The sequence below is a fragment of the Heloderma suspectum genome, chromosome 3 (assembly GCF_057233095.1).
Source record: "Heloderma suspectum isolate Gila_16-S chromosome 3, 16-S_ref, whole genome shotgun sequence".
Classification (NCBI taxonomy): domain Eukaryota; kingdom Metazoa; phylum Chordata; class Lepidosauria; order Squamata; family Helodermatidae; genus Heloderma; species Heloderma suspectum.
Genome location: NC_139460.1, coordinates 225,948,255 through 225,967,062, shown reverse-complemented (window position 1 = coordinate 225,967,062; position 18,808 = coordinate 225,948,255). Strand labels below are relative to the sequence as shown.

Genomic DNA, 18,808 nt, shown 5'->3' with positions numbered 1-18,808 from the left:
CGCTGCTAGACAGCCGAAAACGGCTGTCTAGCAAAAAATAGCAAGGCAGGAGAGGCGCAGAGGGAATGATCCCCCCGTGCCTCTCCTGCCTTGCTTTGGATAGGCAGTTGCCTCTGAGGTCAGAGGTGGCTGCCTATCTAGTTAGGATTGTGCCCTAAATGGTCTTTTCCTTAAGTCAATTTCTAATGTAGATATACAACTTACATTGGCAAGAATAGATATTTTATTGCTCTTCTGCATTCTACCCAGCATTAACAGCACTTATATATGCTACAAGTAGTGTACAAGAAGCTCAAAAGTACTGCTTAGTGTCTCTGTAACAACAGTCTAAGTATTGGCAGGTCAAAGTATTGTAAAGTAAATCTTCTACTGAAAGGTCAGTTTCTACACAATACCAAACTTTGGTACAAAAATGTGAGGCTTGTTTTATATACCTTTAATAATATTCAACAGTATGAACACATAACCTGGCAGATCTATGATTTTGAAATTATGGTCATCATTAACTATGAAATTTCACATTTACTACAGGATCACATGAGAAAAAGTATACAGCTTTGTACATTTTCCAACTTTAATAACACTTCTAAGGACATTTGTGGAAAATGGCCCCTTGCGCATCGTTTGTTGGTGGAAAGGGGATAGAAATCATTCACACAAATAAATAATAAATGTACGGGGCGGGGGGGACGACAGACATTCTCACAAAATATTCACAATCTTCTCGGTGAGAATGAAATACCTGGGAAGAGCAAGAAAAAGCAGTATTATTAGCAAAGAAAAGCGACACCCCAAAGATGAGAAACAGGAAAAAGCTAAGAGGAGATGTACCTTTGAAAGGCAGCGATGTAGAAGGCCATGGAAGAGAAGTGCTGTGGCAATAGGATGGAAAGTAGCGGAGCAAGCAGAACTGGGGAAAAGAAATGTACTGTAAGCATGATTACTCAGTCTGGCTTCTTCTACTACCAAATGCAATTCCTGGCACAGACATCAGGATGAACTAACCACTGTAAGCATATTAGTAGGGGTGGGGTGGGGGATTCTATTTATTCATTAAACTTACTGGTGGCTCATCTCCTGTTCCGAGAACAAACATGCTGACTTTCAGGTATCCTTTAGCACCTGAATTTGCATCTTCGGGGTCATTTAGAAGAAGCCATTTTCTCATGACTGTGTGTCCTGAAAAGAGAAGGGAAATATAAAAGTAGATGCTCAAGCAAATAATATTCTAATCCTTACAAATAAGGTGTGATGGTTTTGGGTTTTGTAAGATGGAGTCACCTATCAGTTGCGATGATGGTGATGGTGGGGAAAGGGGTATGGGTACTTTGGTGTCCATGGGACCACAAAACTTGGAGCTGTTCAGAGTGGTATGCAGCATACTGGAACAGACCTGCTGTTGCAGCTACACTGGTTACTGCCCCTTGCTATGCTATCTCGGCTACATAAACATTCAGAATTGTGATGTTACTTATACCAACAGCTGAACATCTGTAGATAATTTAATTTACATGCTGTAGGATGGAACACCTTCCTGTAGGATGGAACACTATCCACGCCTACTCAGAAGTATGTTCCATTGATTTCAATGGCACTTACTTCCAGGTAAGTGAATATAGGACTGCAGTCTTAACTGCCTCCCTGATGGCCATCATGTCAAGAGATGTTCTTTTTTTCCTGTGGCAGGAAAATACATGGGGTTGGACACAGATTTAGTCATACTTAAGAGTGGATCCATTCAAATCCCATTTATTTCTCTTACTCGAAGTGTAACTGTAACATATGCCTGTTATATTAATGTATGTGTTTGCATTGTTAAATGTAACCCAGGTAAGATAAGGTTAACAGAGTGTTAGAGAATGAGTGAAAGGTGGGAGGGGGTTGTGTGTGCGCGCGCCTATGAGGATTCTGAGGTTTTAAAAGGAAAGAGCTGACAGTTAGTTAGTCAGATAGGGATTTAGGGATTGAAGAAGCTACATCTAGTTAGTGGAGTTTGGGAACCAGGATTTAGAAGGTGGTAAAGTAGTTAGGTTAGGACCACTTTGTTTGTTTTTAATACAAAATCTCATGTGTTTGTTTGACTAATTGCACCACCATTAGAAAATCTACTTCCTTGTTACTTCTTGTTTATTGAGTAGAGCAAACCAGTTAGGCACACTGGGTGTCTCTTTAACCCAGAGAGTAAAAGGGGCTTTGTGTGTCAGTGAGGACAACTGACCAGTGGAACAAAGAGGAGGCAGATGTCCTGAGGGGCTTTCTTTTTCAGTTTCAACAGGTGAAAGCTGAAGAAGGTATAACCCAGGGCAGAAATGTCACAAGAGATGGCAGAGCAGTGGGATTCGAAATGGAGGGACTTGAAATAAAGACGCTTTATTTCATCATAAACCACTGAAGAAGGTGTAACTCGGGGCAGGAATGTCACAGTGACTAGTAATGGTATAGCAGTAAATTGAGCACAGGCTGTCATCATGACAGTCCCCATATCTTGGTCTGTGTATGCGCGTGTGTGCATGTGTGTATGTATACACACACCATACATAGCAAAATACCACATTTATTAGGATCAGCTGATAGTCATAGAGCAGTCAGCTGGCAAAAGGCAATGTAGTGGTTAGCATGTTGGACTTTGGCTGGGGAGACCTGAGACTGCATGAGAAAAGCAGAAGAGAGGAACACATCATGGCTCCTAACAGCATAAGACAACCAGCTCAAGGTTTTCCAGGAGTTTCCAGGGCCCCATCTACATGGCACTGCTTTCACCCCCCACCCCATTGCAACTGCGCAGCAATGCGGATTTATTTATTTATTGCATTTATATCCCACCATTTTTCCTCTTGCAAGGAACCCAAGGCAGCTTACATTATCCTCCTCCTCCTCTCCCTTTTATCCTCACAACAACAACCCTGTGAGGTAGGTTGGGCTGAGAGTTTGTGATGGGCCCAAAGTCACCCAGTGAGCTTCCATGGCTGACTGGAGACTAGAACCCGGATCTCCCGGCTCCCATTCCAACACTCTCACCACTACACCACACTGGCTTTGAACTAGCATCCCCTGCAATACACTCATGATTTACTGCGTGCTTCCCTAACAGATTCCACCGTGCCCTTTTTTTGCCATTATACCAAATGTGCAGCTGCACAGTCCCGTGAGCATGGGGGTGCAACACTTCACTGCTTGTTTTATATTTTAGGGGTTCTGTTGTGTCTTCCCCTCCCTCATTAGTTAAAAACTGGTTGTTCTGTGCTCCTGCATTTCCATACCATCTGTTTGTCAGTTCCCCAGCCTGAGACTCTTGTGATGGTTTGCACTCACAAACGTGAGCGGTACATGCCTACCCATCACTCCGAAATGGTGGCCGGAGCAAAGTTGGTCCTCCCCCAGGACACACCCACCCCGGCCCTTGGGCACTGAGTCCAAAAGCAACTGTTGTGAAGATACGAAGCTGCAAACATGTGCAAAAGTGTGATTAAATAACTGGAAACGCCTCTCTGTGTCTCTGTAACTGTGAAGCTGTGAAAGGGCGGGGGGATACAGGGGCATCACAGAGTGACGCAAGCACTATGCATGCCTACAACACACCCACCACAAAATGCGAAGTCGGTTCGGGGAAGGGACAGACAGCCTGCAACTGTAGGGAAACCTGCAGCAAACCCAAAAAATCACACCAAACACCACCTTGGAAATCCGCATTTTCCAGGAGAAAACCACGGATGGCTGCAAGTGGTGACTGCGTCATCTATCCTGAGAGACCTCGACTCGCAGCTACCCAAGAGTAAAAGGCTCAAGTAGATGGGGCACAGGAGTTACTTATCCCAGCACTAGGGGGAAACATTTCATCTCAAAGCCAAATAAACTGTCCTAGCAGTTTTCACCTCCATCAGGAGTACGTCTTTTGTAAAGCTAATGGAACTTACTTGCCCATTCAAGACCAAATCACCACAAAATACTTTGTATTACAACAGGGATAGCTCATAACGAATATATTGTTGCTGAAAAAATCCATTCCCCCTCGGCTACAGTGAGGACTGCAGCTAAGCTCAGAGGGAACAGGGAAGTCTGAGGGAGGTGGTGTTGGCACATGACGTGGTTGTTCTTGCTAATCATAAAGTCCAGGTGCTTCAACCCTGCAAACCCTGGCTCAACTCCACCACTGGTCTGGATCCAACCCAGGATATTGTGCCTAAAAAACCACTTACCAAGTTCATCGTAGACATAACCAATGTCAATCTGAAATATTATAAATATTAGAATATTATCTCTCCAGAAGTAACCATGTTCAAGAAAATATATGTATTTGGCTTTATGGTCTGCTTGCTTTCAGTCACATAACTGAACCCAATTCCCCTGCCTGCCCCCCCATGCCATCTTGTAACTATATCTAAATATGAAATAATGCATATTCCTCCATGCCCATTTTTAAATGGGCTCTTAAGGGTGTTTTTTCCCCAGTGGGCATTTTTACTGAAGGCTTGGGATTATATGTTTTAGTTTGCTGCCCACTGATACATTTTTATGATGCTTTTTTATGCTGTACATTTGTTTTATTGGCAGGATTGTTTTTAATTGATTGTGATTCATACTTTTATTTGTAAGTTCCTTCAAGTATAATTTATCATACAGTATCAAAGTATTAGTGCTGAATTAAATGAATACGTGGTTTCCCTATTTAGCCCTGCCTTCACTTCCCTGGTATTGTGGTAGCTGCCATGTTTCTCCCCTGCCCCACACACACTGCACCCCCCACACACACACTGCAAAATGCCCCAGAATTACACTGCAACCAGGTCATTTTCACAGTAAGAAAATGCTGGCAGAGCCTACAGTGGAACTGTTGTTGCTGCTGCCATTGCTATCTATGACACAGCAAAATAAAGAGAATATGAGGCACTCGAGGCAGTTCACAAGAAATCCAAAAGCAAACAAAGAGAAAACAAAAAACAAAACAAACTGTACTGCAGCAGATAATGTAAACTAAGCTATAAAAATACACATTTGACATATTGAACAGGCCAAAGAGCTGTCGAAACAAGAATATCAGGAGTGGAATGCCATCAGGAAATAAGCCAAACGCGCCTGCCAGGTCAGGGCATTCCAGAACTGGGGCAAGGCAACAGCAAAGTCCTCATCCCATGTTCCCAACAGATGAGCCTCAGATGCTGGCTGGATATGTAACAGGACCCTTTCCAATAACTTCAAGGAGCAAGCAGGTTGGTATGACAGAAGATAATCCTTCAGGTACCCCGGGTCCTAACCACTGAGGACTTTAAAGGCAGTGGGCGGCATTTTGAATTAGGCTTAGAAAAAAACTGGCAGCCAATGAAGATGGCACAACTAAGTAGTTACATGCTTCTCATAACTGGCTCTGGTCAGATTCTTCACAGTGGCATTTTCCATCAACTAAGGTTCCACACGTAGCATAACAATAGCAGCTGAGCATTTACACTAAAGATTACCTTGCCCAAAGATGATAGATAGTGGTGACTTCACAAACTGAACCAAATGTCAAAATTTCTCTGTGTTAGCCTTCTCTCACACAACTTGCCCAATATCAAATCCAGTTTGTTTAAATTCTAATGGAGAGTTCACCCCCTATATCAGACCAGGGTTGACAGTTTAGTGGCAGTGGGCCTTACCTCATAGTTGGGCAGCTCAGTAATTTCTAGGTACACAAACTATGACCCATCTGAAATGGGACAATTCCTTCAAACAAAATGAGGATGTGTACTCCCTTTGACACTACTTTTATTACCCCTGGTAAGAGAGGATAGGCTGAGGACCGAACATTCATCCCAGAGGATCAAGTCATACATTCAGGTATCCATCAGGAGAAAATACTGCAGCAGCCATCTTTGCAGGGGACTGCATCCTCCTTCCTCATCCCTTTCATTGCAGCCCTGGTAAGAGGGTACACAGAGCACCAAAAATGTTCCAAAGCTAACATGTGGTGGAACATCAAGAATACTTACCTTAAATTCCCCCATTAGACTGTCAGCACGTAAAGAATAAGAGTCATACACCTATAATCAAATGAAAGTAACAGAATAATGTAAGACTTTTACACAACGCTGAGGCAGTTATAATGAACATTGTTAGTTTTCCTTACCCGAATGCTTATTGTTTCATCAAAGAGTTCTGAAGGGGTCATGTGGACATTGTAGAAAAAAATCTGTTAAGATATGTGGGGGGGATATCTTAGATATTAAGTCTGCAGAAAGAAGAGAGGTGCTACACAGAAAACTTTAGTTGCAGCCCCATAAAAACAAACAAGATTTAAGTGTGTGGCTACACTCTTAATTGCCACTGATTTAAAGTCAATCTTATTTATATATCGCACTTGTTTCCAACCCATCCTCCCAGAAGCTCATAGGTGTTCCCATACATCCAACTCAAGTCCAGTCATTTCTCTCCAACAGACCCACAAGATAGTTTGCAACAACATATTATTAAAACCTATAATAAAAATAGTAAAATATTGTATCAGACACCAAGAGCCAAACTATACATTACTTTAAAGACGCAGCTAGCAGCTATGTATTTCTTTCTTTTTACTCTAAAGCAGGCACAGGGGACCCAATCCAGACTGGGACCTTGGCATAGGGGTAGAGGTGCCTTGTCCCCCACTATGATCCAGATTAAGAACCCCACACCTGCAACTTAGATTGCCAAGAAGTGATCCATTCGTTTTCACTTTTTCTAGTCGAAATTGCAATTGCAGGGGAGATCTGGATTTAGAGTGAAGAAAGAAAAGAAGACTTAGCTGCTAGCTGCATCTTTAGAGTAGCATGTAGTTTGGTCCTAAGGCTGCGATCCTATATCCACATACTGGGGATTAAGTCCAACTAATCACGTTGGGACCTACATTAGAGTATAAAATGTACACTATTGTGGTGTAAAACAGCAATCCTTTTTTAGTTTAAACTACTTGATTTGAAGATTTTTATCACTGCTTGAGCAAGCAGTCTGTTTCCATTCATCCAGCTGCATATAAATATTCATACAAGATAGCAAGAATATAGATAAATGAGGAAATCTGTCCATGATGAAGAAAATTGTCTTACTCCAGCTCACATCCTTTTACTTTTCTCACATGACTTTCATTCCAAGTCAATCAACATCTTAGGTTGCAATCCTATGGTCACTTACTAGGGAGTAAGGTCCATTGAACGCACTATGACTTTGTTCTGAGTAGGCATATATAGGATTGCACAGTTAGTTGCTTTTTTCTCATTCTGTTCAGTCATTCATTCATGATTCAGTCCTAATCCTGTTGAACTAGAAGTGAATCCCATCAATTTCAATAGGATTTACCTCAAACTTCATATCTTTCTATATCTTTAATAAAATATGGCACCTAGACTTATGTTGTGATCTCCACTTTTGTTGCAGTGTTTTTATTGAAATTGCTCTTCTTTAAAGACAGAAAGGCATTTTTAAATAATTAAATTGCTTTCAATTTCTATTTTTCTCAGGTAAAACAAACAAACAACACCTTTAACCTCAGAGAGGTTACACTTACCTCATCAAAATAGGGATTGTTTCCTCTTTTGATTCTTGTTCTGTGTGTCTGGCCACAAACATGTACTTTTACAACTGGCTTTATGTTATTCCCACATAACTGACGGCCTTCAATGACCCTAATACGAATCTGAGAGAGAGAGAGAGAGAGAAAATACAGATATGCATTCCATTAGATGTTTTTAATTGTATAAACCAGCCTTTCACAACCTGATGCCTTCCATATGTTTTTGAAAACAACTTCCAGCACTACAGCACCCATCAGTCCCAGTCCACATGGCCTGTGGTCAATAGTGATGGGAGTTGTAGTCCAACATTTCTACAGTGCAGGTTTTTCATAGAAAAACCTGCATTAGATCACAGTGAATATTTAGAAAGTTTTGCGTCCTCATTTTTAGCACAGTAGCTTATCAAATACTGCCTAGGTACTCTGAAAAAAACATATATTTCCAGACTTTACTCTCAAGTCCTAGGATTTACTCCTACCACTCCTTTGTTGTTATGAACTAGAACCAAAGATATTACATCAGGGAAAAGACTCTTCCAAGATTTTAATAAGAGCTTCTGAAAGGTCTGGAAATCCCTGAACAAAAAAATAGATTTTTTTTAATCATGCATCAGCTTTCCTTGTAGCTGACATTTCCCATACAATCCTATGCATTTTACTCAGAGGTAAGTATCACTGTATTCAGTACGGCTTACTCCCATATAAGTGTACATGCATGGTATTGCAGCCTTAAATTATTCTAAAAATTGGCATAACATTTAGCCTATTGTGCAGTACATAGATATCACACAATAAATTATCTAGCAATTCTACAACCTGGAAGTCTTGAGGTTTGTTAGAAAGCACTCTCCGATTTTTTTTTCCTTTGGTAATACGCCTAGCAAGCTGAGCTTCACGGGTGCCACTTGGACCACCTTGGGGGAGAACACCGGTGCCACCATCAGGCACATCCTCATCACCTCTATCTTCTTCATCTATCAAAGACATACATCTGTATGGTTAGTACCCTGCATTCAGGAGAGCAAAGAGGCAGAGCTGATGAACCCCAGCAGACAGCATGCCAAAACATCTCATCAGAGCTATGGGCTTTGGCAAATGCTGTTTCTCACTCTCTGTTCCACAGCTGAGAATAGAACAGTCCTGCTTATAAAGCTAAGGATGAGTGTGAGGGACAAGGTTTGCAAAACATTTAAAATGTGAAAAATAGGTATGCCAAGGAGGAAAGAGCAGGAGGTTTGATCTATGTGTGTTTTATATGTGCTTGATTAAATGTGCTATTTCAGACTGTAAAAGACAACCAAGAAACCTTAAAAAAAAAAAAAGCATAGCACTGAATCCCTTATAATTATTTCTAAATTATTTTTCTACCTGTCAGATGTCAACAGGATGTAAATAAATAGTTAATAGGATTTAAAAATAAATTCCAAATAATCTAACAGGAAAAGTGATGCATATATAGATATCATTTCCTCAAATTAGGGATGCTTGAGGAATTCAATTTTTTGTGTGAATTCCAATAGAAATTGACCTGATCTGTGGCTCCCAGGCTAATATGCATATTGGAACTTACCTATCCACTGGATTTTGCATTTTTTGAATGACTTTCTCAGCAGTTTAAATATATCAAGATACATTTAGAAATACATATTTTTGAGAGAAGGTATGTTTTAAAATACTATTTAAATACATATTTAAATGTGAACATTTGCATAGGTTTTTTAAAAATGCTGCAGATTAATGCAGAAATTATCATGAGCAGTATCCAATGCTGCCCATTGCACTTGTGAGATCCAGCACTACCACTACAGGAAGTTAGTGGATCCTGAGGCAAACAGAAACAAGCAGAAATACTTATTTCCTGAACCAGGCAGGTCAGCAGAACTTGCAGAAGGGAGCTGTACTGACCTGTTGCGTTCTGGAAATGAAAGTTTCTGCTCATTTCTGGGATTGCCTTAGAAAGCACTAAGTTCCTGTTGTGTTAGCAGTGGTTCCCGCTGGCACAACCGAAACAGTGGGAGTGCAGCAGTGGTACTGGATACTGTGCATAGTAAGTCATCACTTATGAGTGAACACATGCAAAAATGACATGGGCCTGTAATGGACTGATTTGCCAGTCCCTACCTCAAACTACATAGTGTGATACTGGCACAATCGTATTGACTGCTTGAAGTGTTTAAAGTACTGCAAAGTGGAATTAGGCATGAACCTCACTTATTTATTCACTTTTCTATAAGAGGATATTCAATGCGGTTCACGGCCGAATTTTTAAAAAGTCAAAGACAATTGTAAAGCACTAAAATCAATGCATTAAAATTACAATAAAAAACTTATACAGAACTACAGCAAAAGTAGCATCACACATTAAGATAAAAATACAGCCATTCAAACCAAAGATTTCTGATCAGCAGACCTAAGACCCAAAAGCTCATTGGAAAATCCATGTCTGCACATGGTGGGTGTGCCTCCTTTAGGGCACAATCCTATGTATGTTCAGACAGAAAAAAGTCCTACAGCTAGGGAACTGCTGGGACTTGTAGGACTTTTTTCTGTCTAAATATGCATACGATTGCACCTTTAAACACCTTCATTGGTGGTGGGAAACAGAGAGCAAGGTTTCTGATATTGATCTCAGGGTTTCAGTAGGTTCATACGAGAGGAAGGGATATCCCAAACCTAGGTCATTTAGGGCTCTAAAGGTCAAAAACAGCCCTTTAAATTGGTCTGGAAACAAACTGGCAACCAGATAAGACGTAATAATAGCAGAATGATATGCTCTAGTTAGATAGCAGAATCCAGTTAACAGTCTGACAAGTGTATTTTGAACCAACTGTAGTTTCCAAACAGTCTTCAAACTCAAAGGCAGACCCACAGAGAGCATGTTTACACTGCAAGAACACTGCAGCTCCAAGTCAGACCATTTTACAGCACAATCCCCTACATGTCTATTCAGAAGTTAGTCCCATTGAACTCAAGTAACTGTGTAAAGGATTGCAGCCCTAAGGAGAGTAGACTGGGCTTCAAGATAGAAGTATAATTTACGTCAGGATCCTCTCTCTTTGATATAAACATGATATTGTGACTTTCATCTTTAAACAGGAATTGAAACTGTGAAGTTCACTATGGTGAAATAACATCTGGTTAATCTTCAGAAATTTGAATTGCAAAACTTTACCACAAATAATGAAATTGCAAAGGGGCATCAACTACAGTACCAGTTCATGTGCTTCCTAAATAGAGGATTCTGAATAAGTTTAGTAACCAGTGTTAAACAGTTTCAAAACTGAACTCAGATACTATAGTTTTGTAATTAGTTTCTCTCAAAGTATCTTCCATCTTCAGATTCTCCATTGATCAGAAACCAAATCTTTTTAAAAAACCAAACACCTGAGCACCTGCTATAAAGATACAGGCATCTGCCTTAGAATCTCTTGGGAAGCAATCCTAGGGCTGCTACACAGCGGCTAGACAGCCATAGGTTATCTGGTTTTCTGGGAACCGACCTCGGAGTGCGTTTCCTGGAGAACTGACCTTCCCCCACTTCCACGCTGCCTCAGAGACAGCGCAGAACAGCTCCAATCTTTTGTGCTCACAAGAGGAGCGCGGAGTGGCCAAAAAGGGGCATTCCTGGAGGGCGTTCTGGGGAGGGGAGGGCAGAAATGCCTGTACAACACATCCTATGTGTCGTCTGGCAGCCTCCTCCCTGCTCAGCCCTCCCACGGCTAGACAGCCGCAATCGGCTCTCTGGCCGAAAATGCGGTGCAAGAGGAGTGCAGAGGGAACGATCCCCTCCATGCTTCTCCTGCCCTGCATTGGATAGGTGGTTGCCTCCGAGTTTGGAGTCGGCTGCCTATCTGCATAGGATTGAACCCTTAGTCTAAACAAAGAGTTGATCAAATGATAAAACTGTTCATACACTCTACGACTTCAAACTACAAGAGGTGGGGTTGCATGTTGTACTGTAAAAGTGAAATACATGTATTTCAAACAATAAATCTCAATTTCCAAGCACACAGCTAAAAGAAATTCGGCGCCACAGGGTAATTTTGCATTACTGTTATTCTGGTTTGGGGGGAAATAATCAAACTTTTCCTTTGTTTAGGCTCATCTCCTGTCTTACAGCATGTTCCATCCCTGGTAAAAACATAAGAGCCTGGTAGATGTTTTTACAATACAATTTCAAGTTTAAAGGTGACGTTCCTTGATGAAAACTGGAAGAACAAGTTTTTGTAGCTTAGGGGAAGGTTACACCCTGGCCTCTAAGCATATTTCTTCCTAACAACATTCTCCATTCTCACCTGGGAGTTAAGGCAGTATAATTGCTAACTATATAGCATGCTTTTTGAAAACTAACAAATCGGTTTTCATGACATCAAGAGCTAACATTTGGGAGAGGCTTTAAATCATAATAGCAACTGTCTTGGGCAATAATTACTGGACCAGAGAGCTTCAGGCATTAACTTGATTTATAGAGGTGTGAGGTGAAAGTGACTGGCTTTATTTTCTCTTTCATGCCTTTTAAGAAAATGTGAGATCTTTCAAACACCACCTGAAAACACACTGGTTCACCCAGGCTTTCCCTGGGCTGTAAGTAAATTAATTATGCTGCTCCATTTTACTGCTCCTTGTTGTTGGAAGTGTTTTTAATGTTGTGTTTTTAATGCTGTGTGTTTAATGTTGTGTTTTTAATGCTGTGTGTTTAATGTTGTGTTTTTAATATTGTATTTTAATATTGTGAACCACTGAGAGATTTTTATTATATTCAGCGGTATATAAATGCCATAAATAAATAAATAATTTTAGCAGCAAAAAGGTCATAGAAGCCCCTCCTCACACTCTTCGCCAGCCACAGGCAGTCCATCTTGGCCAAGCACAGCTTGGTTGAGAAAACGTGCCCGGGGAAAGGGGCTCTGAGACATGGGAAGCGATGGTGTAGTGGTAAATTTTGAAGTGCAGGAGCTTATCATGACAGTCCCCTTAGCCACAGCCCCAAGGAGAGTCCAAAAATTCAGGCAGTGTTGATCCATATCAGCAAACCAGTTCCAGCAGCATTAGCTCCACCAAGAGCAGGTCTTTTGTAAAACTATTGGGTCTTTTGGCCATGCAAGACCAAGCCACCCCAAAATACTTTGCATTACAACAGGAATAGCTCACAGCTATATATTGCTGAGAAGATTCACTCCCCACCCCAGCTACTGTGAAGATTGCAGCTAAAATCAGAGGGAACAGTGAATTCTGAGCATGGTGGGAAATGATGTCAGCATCCCTGCTAATTAAAAAAAAAAAAGTGCAGGCACTGTGTCCCTCTGAGCCCTGGTTCCATTATACCACTGGAGGGAAGGTTCAGTTCCCTTCATCCATATGCCCCTTCTGCTGCAAATATTAGACCCTGCCTTGATGTTATATATGATTAGGTTAGGCACAGGTTTAAACAAACACATCTGTACCTATCATGTGTCATGTCTAATCTTGCCCTGAAGGACCACCATAAAAATAGCTTAAGACAGTCAGTTTCTTGTTTCCTTATCACTGAATCTTTTCAAATGCAATGCTAAACTTATGGTTTAGCCTTATGTGCATGAGCCTGCATGAGCCTCGTGCTCACACATTTCTCCTACCCCCATCTCCTTCTCCTACACAGCCACAAGGGTATGCACTTCTGTTTTTAAACTTCTGTTTTTAAACCAGAGTTCTCTGTTACATCCAGACTCAGAGGAACTGTGGTCATAAGTATGGTTAGTTCAAACAAGCCAAGATTAAACCATGGTTGGTGGGCCTGACTTGTTCACTAACCAGAGTTTAAATTAACTTGAGTTCAGATCTAATGGGTATCTCTAGTTAGTTTAAAAGCCAGAGATGCTTCCAATATCCTCATAACTGCACCACAGGAGGAAAGGGGAGGGGGCAGTGCACAAGTTCTTGCTTGTAACACTAAGGACGCAATCCTATGCATGTTTAGACAGAAAAAGGTCCTTCAGTTCCCAGGAATCCTCAGCCAGCTAGGAGGTGCAGGACTTTTTTCTGTCTAAACATGCATAGGATTGTGCTCTAAACTACATCCAAACAGGCTTATCTCTTTGGTGAATAATTCTTACTGATATTTGCCTGGTCCTTTAAAAAACCTTGGGGGAGAAGGAGAGAGAGGATTCTGAAAAGTTATGACATACCTTCAGTGGCTTGTTCATTAGTTCCCCCAGGGTCATTTGGATTTGGAGGTCCAGCTGGTGGTTCATATCCTACCACCAAATCAATGGTTGCCTAAATTAAAAGAAAAGAAAAATCAAAAGCATTGTCCAGGATCTAAAAAGCTCCTTAGATTCATGCAAGGCCTTTGTAACACCCATGCCATATCACAAAAATACATATCACAAAAACTACTCCTAAATTTCAAAGGAAGTTTTCCATCTGGCATGGGATACTGTGGTTCAACAACAACAAAAATATTTATAAAGCTCACTTGGGCTCATAAAATGAATTCCACGGTCCTTTGGTAGCTATTAGTGGTAGGTACTGCCACATATTCAGTTTCAGATTAGCATGCGCTTAATTAATTAGTTACATTTGTATTCCACCTTCCATCTAAGGAGCCCAAGGCAATGCACGTGGTTCTCCACACACCCCACCCATTTTATCTTCACAACAATCCTGCCTGTCGTAACACTTAAATTGTGCACATATTCAAAATATTGGTAATGCACATAATAAACACCATCTATGTATGTAATACCAGAAGCAGTGGTTCTCTTTTGGCCCTGGAAACTCCATGGCTTCCTGGGCTCATGCTCAGTACAGCCCATTCAGCAGGCAGTGAGGCAAGAATGCGCTGCCTTACCGCTACATTCATGGAGTGATCCTGCTCTCAGAGCCCCTGAAAAGCCCCAGTAAATGTCAAGAGGCCCTCAAAAGAAGCACATCATGAGACAAAAGGGCCAGAGGAAACGTTAGCCATGTGCACACCCAGGAGCGAGCACAGAAACCCTTTATGCAGGCCCACAGGCTTCTCTGGACCCATTGCTACAGATTGATGGCAATTCTGGGCTGCTTGGAACAGAAGAAATAAATCAGCACTAACTCTTAGTAAGCTATCATAAGCAATTAGAACATGGTATATAAATCCTTGCAAACAATTCAATGAGAAAGGAAAAGGGGGTGGCACTGTAGTTCATTGTCACTTAAAAATAGTAATATTGATAGATAAGTACTCCAGTCCCAGGGTTGCATAGCAGGGAGCCCAAAGACTGATATTTATATATACGGTTTATAAAATGATCCAGACTTGGGGAAGGCAGTTTACTAATAATATTGTGTGGAATATATAATGCTGGGGTCTCCACCGTGGTACCTGTGGGCACCAACATGCCTGCAGTCACAACTTTTGGTGCTCGGCTTCCTGCCCTTCTTGATTTTTATTTTATTTCTTCAGATTTTTTAAATTACACTTTTTTTTAACTGGGAGGCTAGCATGATGCAAAGCAAAGTACCATCTTTATTTCGGTTTAAAAGAGTGGTTTTAAAGCTCAGACCCCACCTCTGTGTTGTAATTAGCTTCTTGGGCAAGTTAGTTCTTAGACCCACAAGTTTGCCTTCTGGGAAATGAGTATTTTGTGACCAGCCATGATCATCATGGCAGCTATTTTATGAATGGTCAAGTCCCCATGGCAGCCATTTTGTGACAGCCCCCATGACACACTCTCAAAATTTCAAATGTGCCCAGCAGTCGAAAAAGGTTGGGAAGCCCTGATTCAAATGGATGACTGTTAGTGTCCACCAACCCAAAACAGTCGTTTATGTGCCTGCAACAAAAGTACAGCTTCAAAGGAAGGCATGTGAACTGTACAAAATGCATAAGAAATGAAAGTGCAATAATGCATAAGAAATGGAAGTTTGTTGATTGTGCTAAATACTATGTGGAAGGGCACTTGGTTGCTCCTCTAGCTCCCTGACTCTACGTATACTCTGCCTCTTTAGCATTTTTACCAATCATTGCAGCTTTCCCATGCAGATATGTTGGTGAAATGTTTCCTATGTTGTTGGAATATTTTATCCAGTAAAACAATAAAAGTAAAGAAGTCACTCACCCCAGTTTCCAGGCCTTTTTCATTTAGCAGAGGAACAAGCTTGTATGGAAGCGATCTACTTTGGGTGCCTACCAGTTCCTTGAGCGCTACTGACGCTGTGCCAATTAACCTGAAAGGCAAGAGGGGAATTACCCAAGTGTACGCTTAAAGCACTAAATACAGAACAGTGCTTTCCTTTGATTAGTTGCCAGCTTGTGTCCAATGCCCTTGGAAAAAAATATAAAGTCGGTTGTAAAAAGGATCTATTGAACATACATATGGCCCAATGTATCACATTACAAACAACACATATAATTCCCCCATTTACTCCCCTCCCCTTTCTCTGTTGTATCCCTGTATTGAATTATAGATTGAAAGCTCTTCCTCGGGCCAGAGACCTGTCCTCTTGCCATCTGTAAGGTGTGTCACATACACTGGTACAGTTTCCAGAAGGGTTGGCACGTTCGTCTGTTGCAGCAAAACCAACAGAAATTTGTGGCACCTTAAAGACAAATGAATTTATTCTGGCATAAACTTTTGTGGCCACTGTCCACTTCATCAGATGCATGAAGTGTAAACCTCAAATTAGCAGATTTACATCATTGGCCATACTGGCTGGGAAGGATGGGAGTTACAGTCCTAAACATCTGGATGGCACCAGGTTGGGGGAAGGCTGTTCTAAGAAAACTCTAATACCTATGTGATAAGAAGGCACTTTACATAGGTACGGCTTAAATTCTCCTAGAATGTAAGTGTTGGTGAAAAGCAGATAGCATTCAATCAATTTCATAACTGTAATTTGGGTAGAGAAATCCTCACCCTATGAAGAAATGGAATCACAAGTTGGAACGTTTCAAAACCACCCTCATTAGAAATCATTCTTACACAGCTGTCATAAGATACAAGGGTGTGGTTGTTGAAAATGTCAACCAGATGAAACGACTCCATCGTTAGTATCTTTGTTTGAACATTGCCTTTCAGAAGCATGCTCACATTCACAGATATAGAAGTGATGTAAAAACTTTTAATTGGGGGGGGGAGAGAGAAAGATCCTTTCAAGCTCCTCCAAATCACGCTAGCATTTATATCAATTATATAAGAAAAAAGAAGCCCACATCCTCCATAGCTTTTTCTCGTGGCACAAGGGGAAGAAGTAACCAACTCAAGAGATTTCAGACTGGCCTATGGTGGCCACATGTCTTCTTTTACAGAAGATAGTCCTCAATTTAAAAGGGTCCTCCATTTGAAGAACTGTCCATTCCAAGTTTAGTTTAAAGATAAAGAACTATAAGAAGGAAGAGTCCAGGGGCCCTGAAGTCACTCATCAACAACACTTAGCACCTGGAGAGCAAACTGAGCAGGCAAGCACAGAGGTCACGTAGTCATAGTCTTCTCCACTATGCTGAGATACGCTGAATTTCTATATTATTATTATTATTAATATAATGTCTACAGTTGCACTCATACATATGATTCTTATGGCATTCTTTTCTCTGTTTTTTCATAACTGAAAAAAGACATGGAATTAATGTCACAGGATATGAGAATGTAGAGGGAATAAATGGAGGGTGTGTATGTTCCTTTTCTTAACAAGATGAGGAATGGAGGACATCCACACAGCTGGAAGGCTTAGGAGTGTACCTGCTACCTGAGGTAACAAGGGCAGGAGGTGACCAACAGAGCTTCTGGTAGCTCAGACAGGCCTTATCTGACACCTCTTACTCCCTATGGGTGCCTGGTAGGGATGGAAAAATATGTCAATTTCACTTTCTCCCATATTCAACTTTTTAAAAATCTCAAGTTCTTTTCATTCTCTGTATGAAGAAATTTGTGAATTTTGGTAAATAGCAAAAACAAACCGAAATGAAATTATCATCTACCTGCACCAGCCGAATTCAGTAGGTACAGCTATTCCCAACATGGAGGGGACTACGTTGTACCTGCCTGCCATGCAGCTGTTAAATATAAGGAACCTGTCAGAAAAAATGAGGTGGCAACCCTAATTCGGCACCACGAAAATGACTGAATACACAGGGATTCAACCTCATATTTTTAAAAGCTAAGCACTCAAAGCCCTGGGCTGGTTGGGTGTATCTGTCAGTTTCAGTTTTTATCAAACAAGGAACAAAACAAAATTCTCACCCATCCCTAGTGCCAGTGGCAAATATAGCGAGGCCTACTAGGAGGCCAGGGTGTAGGTGAGAGTGAGGATTCCATCAGGACAGTTGTCTTCTGAACAAGCTCGGAAGGGAGAAGTGCTCCCTTCTAAACAGGCCTCCTAATCACAGAACTGGGTCCATCTATTTCTATATACTCAAGAAACTTGTACATCATATTTCACTTCCGCTTTTTCAGAGCAGGAATTGCTGTTTCCATTTTTGGACAAGATTGTTTGAAACTCTTTGAACATGCAAATTCCTGTCAGCTCTTATCACGCTACTGTACACAAGGAAGTGGGGAGGGTTAGTGAGAGGAATATTTTGGGTTTGGCTTGGATTAACTGACTCACTTCACATTATGCATTTCCGTAGGTTTATCTATTGGCTTTCCATTGCAGAACTGATACCCAGTTGCTTACAGCTACTTCCACTATGCTCTTAAAAGACTGTGTTTATAAAAATCCACTTCAAGTGAAGAAAAAAACAAGCAGAAAAATGAGGTTCCATAATAGAGTTGTAGCTAGGGACTGGAGAGAAATTCATTCGGTTCAAATTGAAATGCAGTTATCCTTGCTTTTTTCCCGATTTTGCAATATAGTTCTCTAATCAAAGAATGCATACAAAAAATATTAGGGGGAAAAGAACACAAAAATGTGCATATTTGTGAAAATTCCTCCCCCACCACACACTTTAGGGCTCCAAGAGCAACAGCTCTCTTAAGAAAATTCCTTTTAAGTTGCAATCCTATACCTACTTACCTGACAGTATGCCCCATTGAACTCAATGGGACTTACTTCTGAGTAGGATTGCACTGTCAGCCACATTTCCCATTCCAGAGTTGCGTATGTCCATTTGTTTCAGAAACTGTCTTCAGGAAAATTGCTTTTATGATTTAAGGGTGAAAAAAGGCTTGATTTCTTTAAGACTTTTATCTAACATACACAGCCTATTCAGCCCTGCCTCACAGAAAATAGTAAACCCTTCCCTTAAAGTACTATTGCCCCTACAGATCATATTTTGTATAGCCTTGTTTTAGTCTGCTTGCAATGTGTTGGGCCTCACATTTGTCCCTT

The 18,808-nt window shown here is 41.1% G+C and overlaps 1 protein-coding gene across 4 annotated transcripts in view; it reads right to left on the bottom strand.

The window, feature by feature from the left end:
* Positions 1-18,808, bottom strand: part of MYOF (myoferlin) — a 119,303-nt gene that overhangs the window by 72,161 nt on the left and 28,334 nt on the right. For all 4 annotated transcript variants that reach the window (XM_084845854.1, XM_084845855.1, XM_084845856.1 and 1 more), the window contains exons 4-11: positions 15,598-15,706; positions 13,687-13,777; positions 8,339-8,496; positions 7,517-7,645; positions 6,104-6,166; positions 5,967-6,017; positions 4,197-4,227; positions 1,064-1,179 (exon numbers count right to left, since the gene is read on the bottom strand). In XM_084845854.1, coding sequence (XP_084701980.1) covers positions 1,064-1,179; positions 4,197-4,227; positions 5,967-6,017; positions 6,104-6,166; positions 7,517-7,645; positions 8,339-8,496; positions 13,687-13,777; positions 15,598-15,706 — 748 coding nt within the window. The remainder of the gene's footprint in view (positions 1-1,063; positions 1,180-4,196; positions 4,228-5,966; positions 6,018-6,103; positions 6,167-7,516; positions 7,646-8,338; positions 8,497-13,686; positions 13,778-15,597; positions 15,707-18,808) is intronic.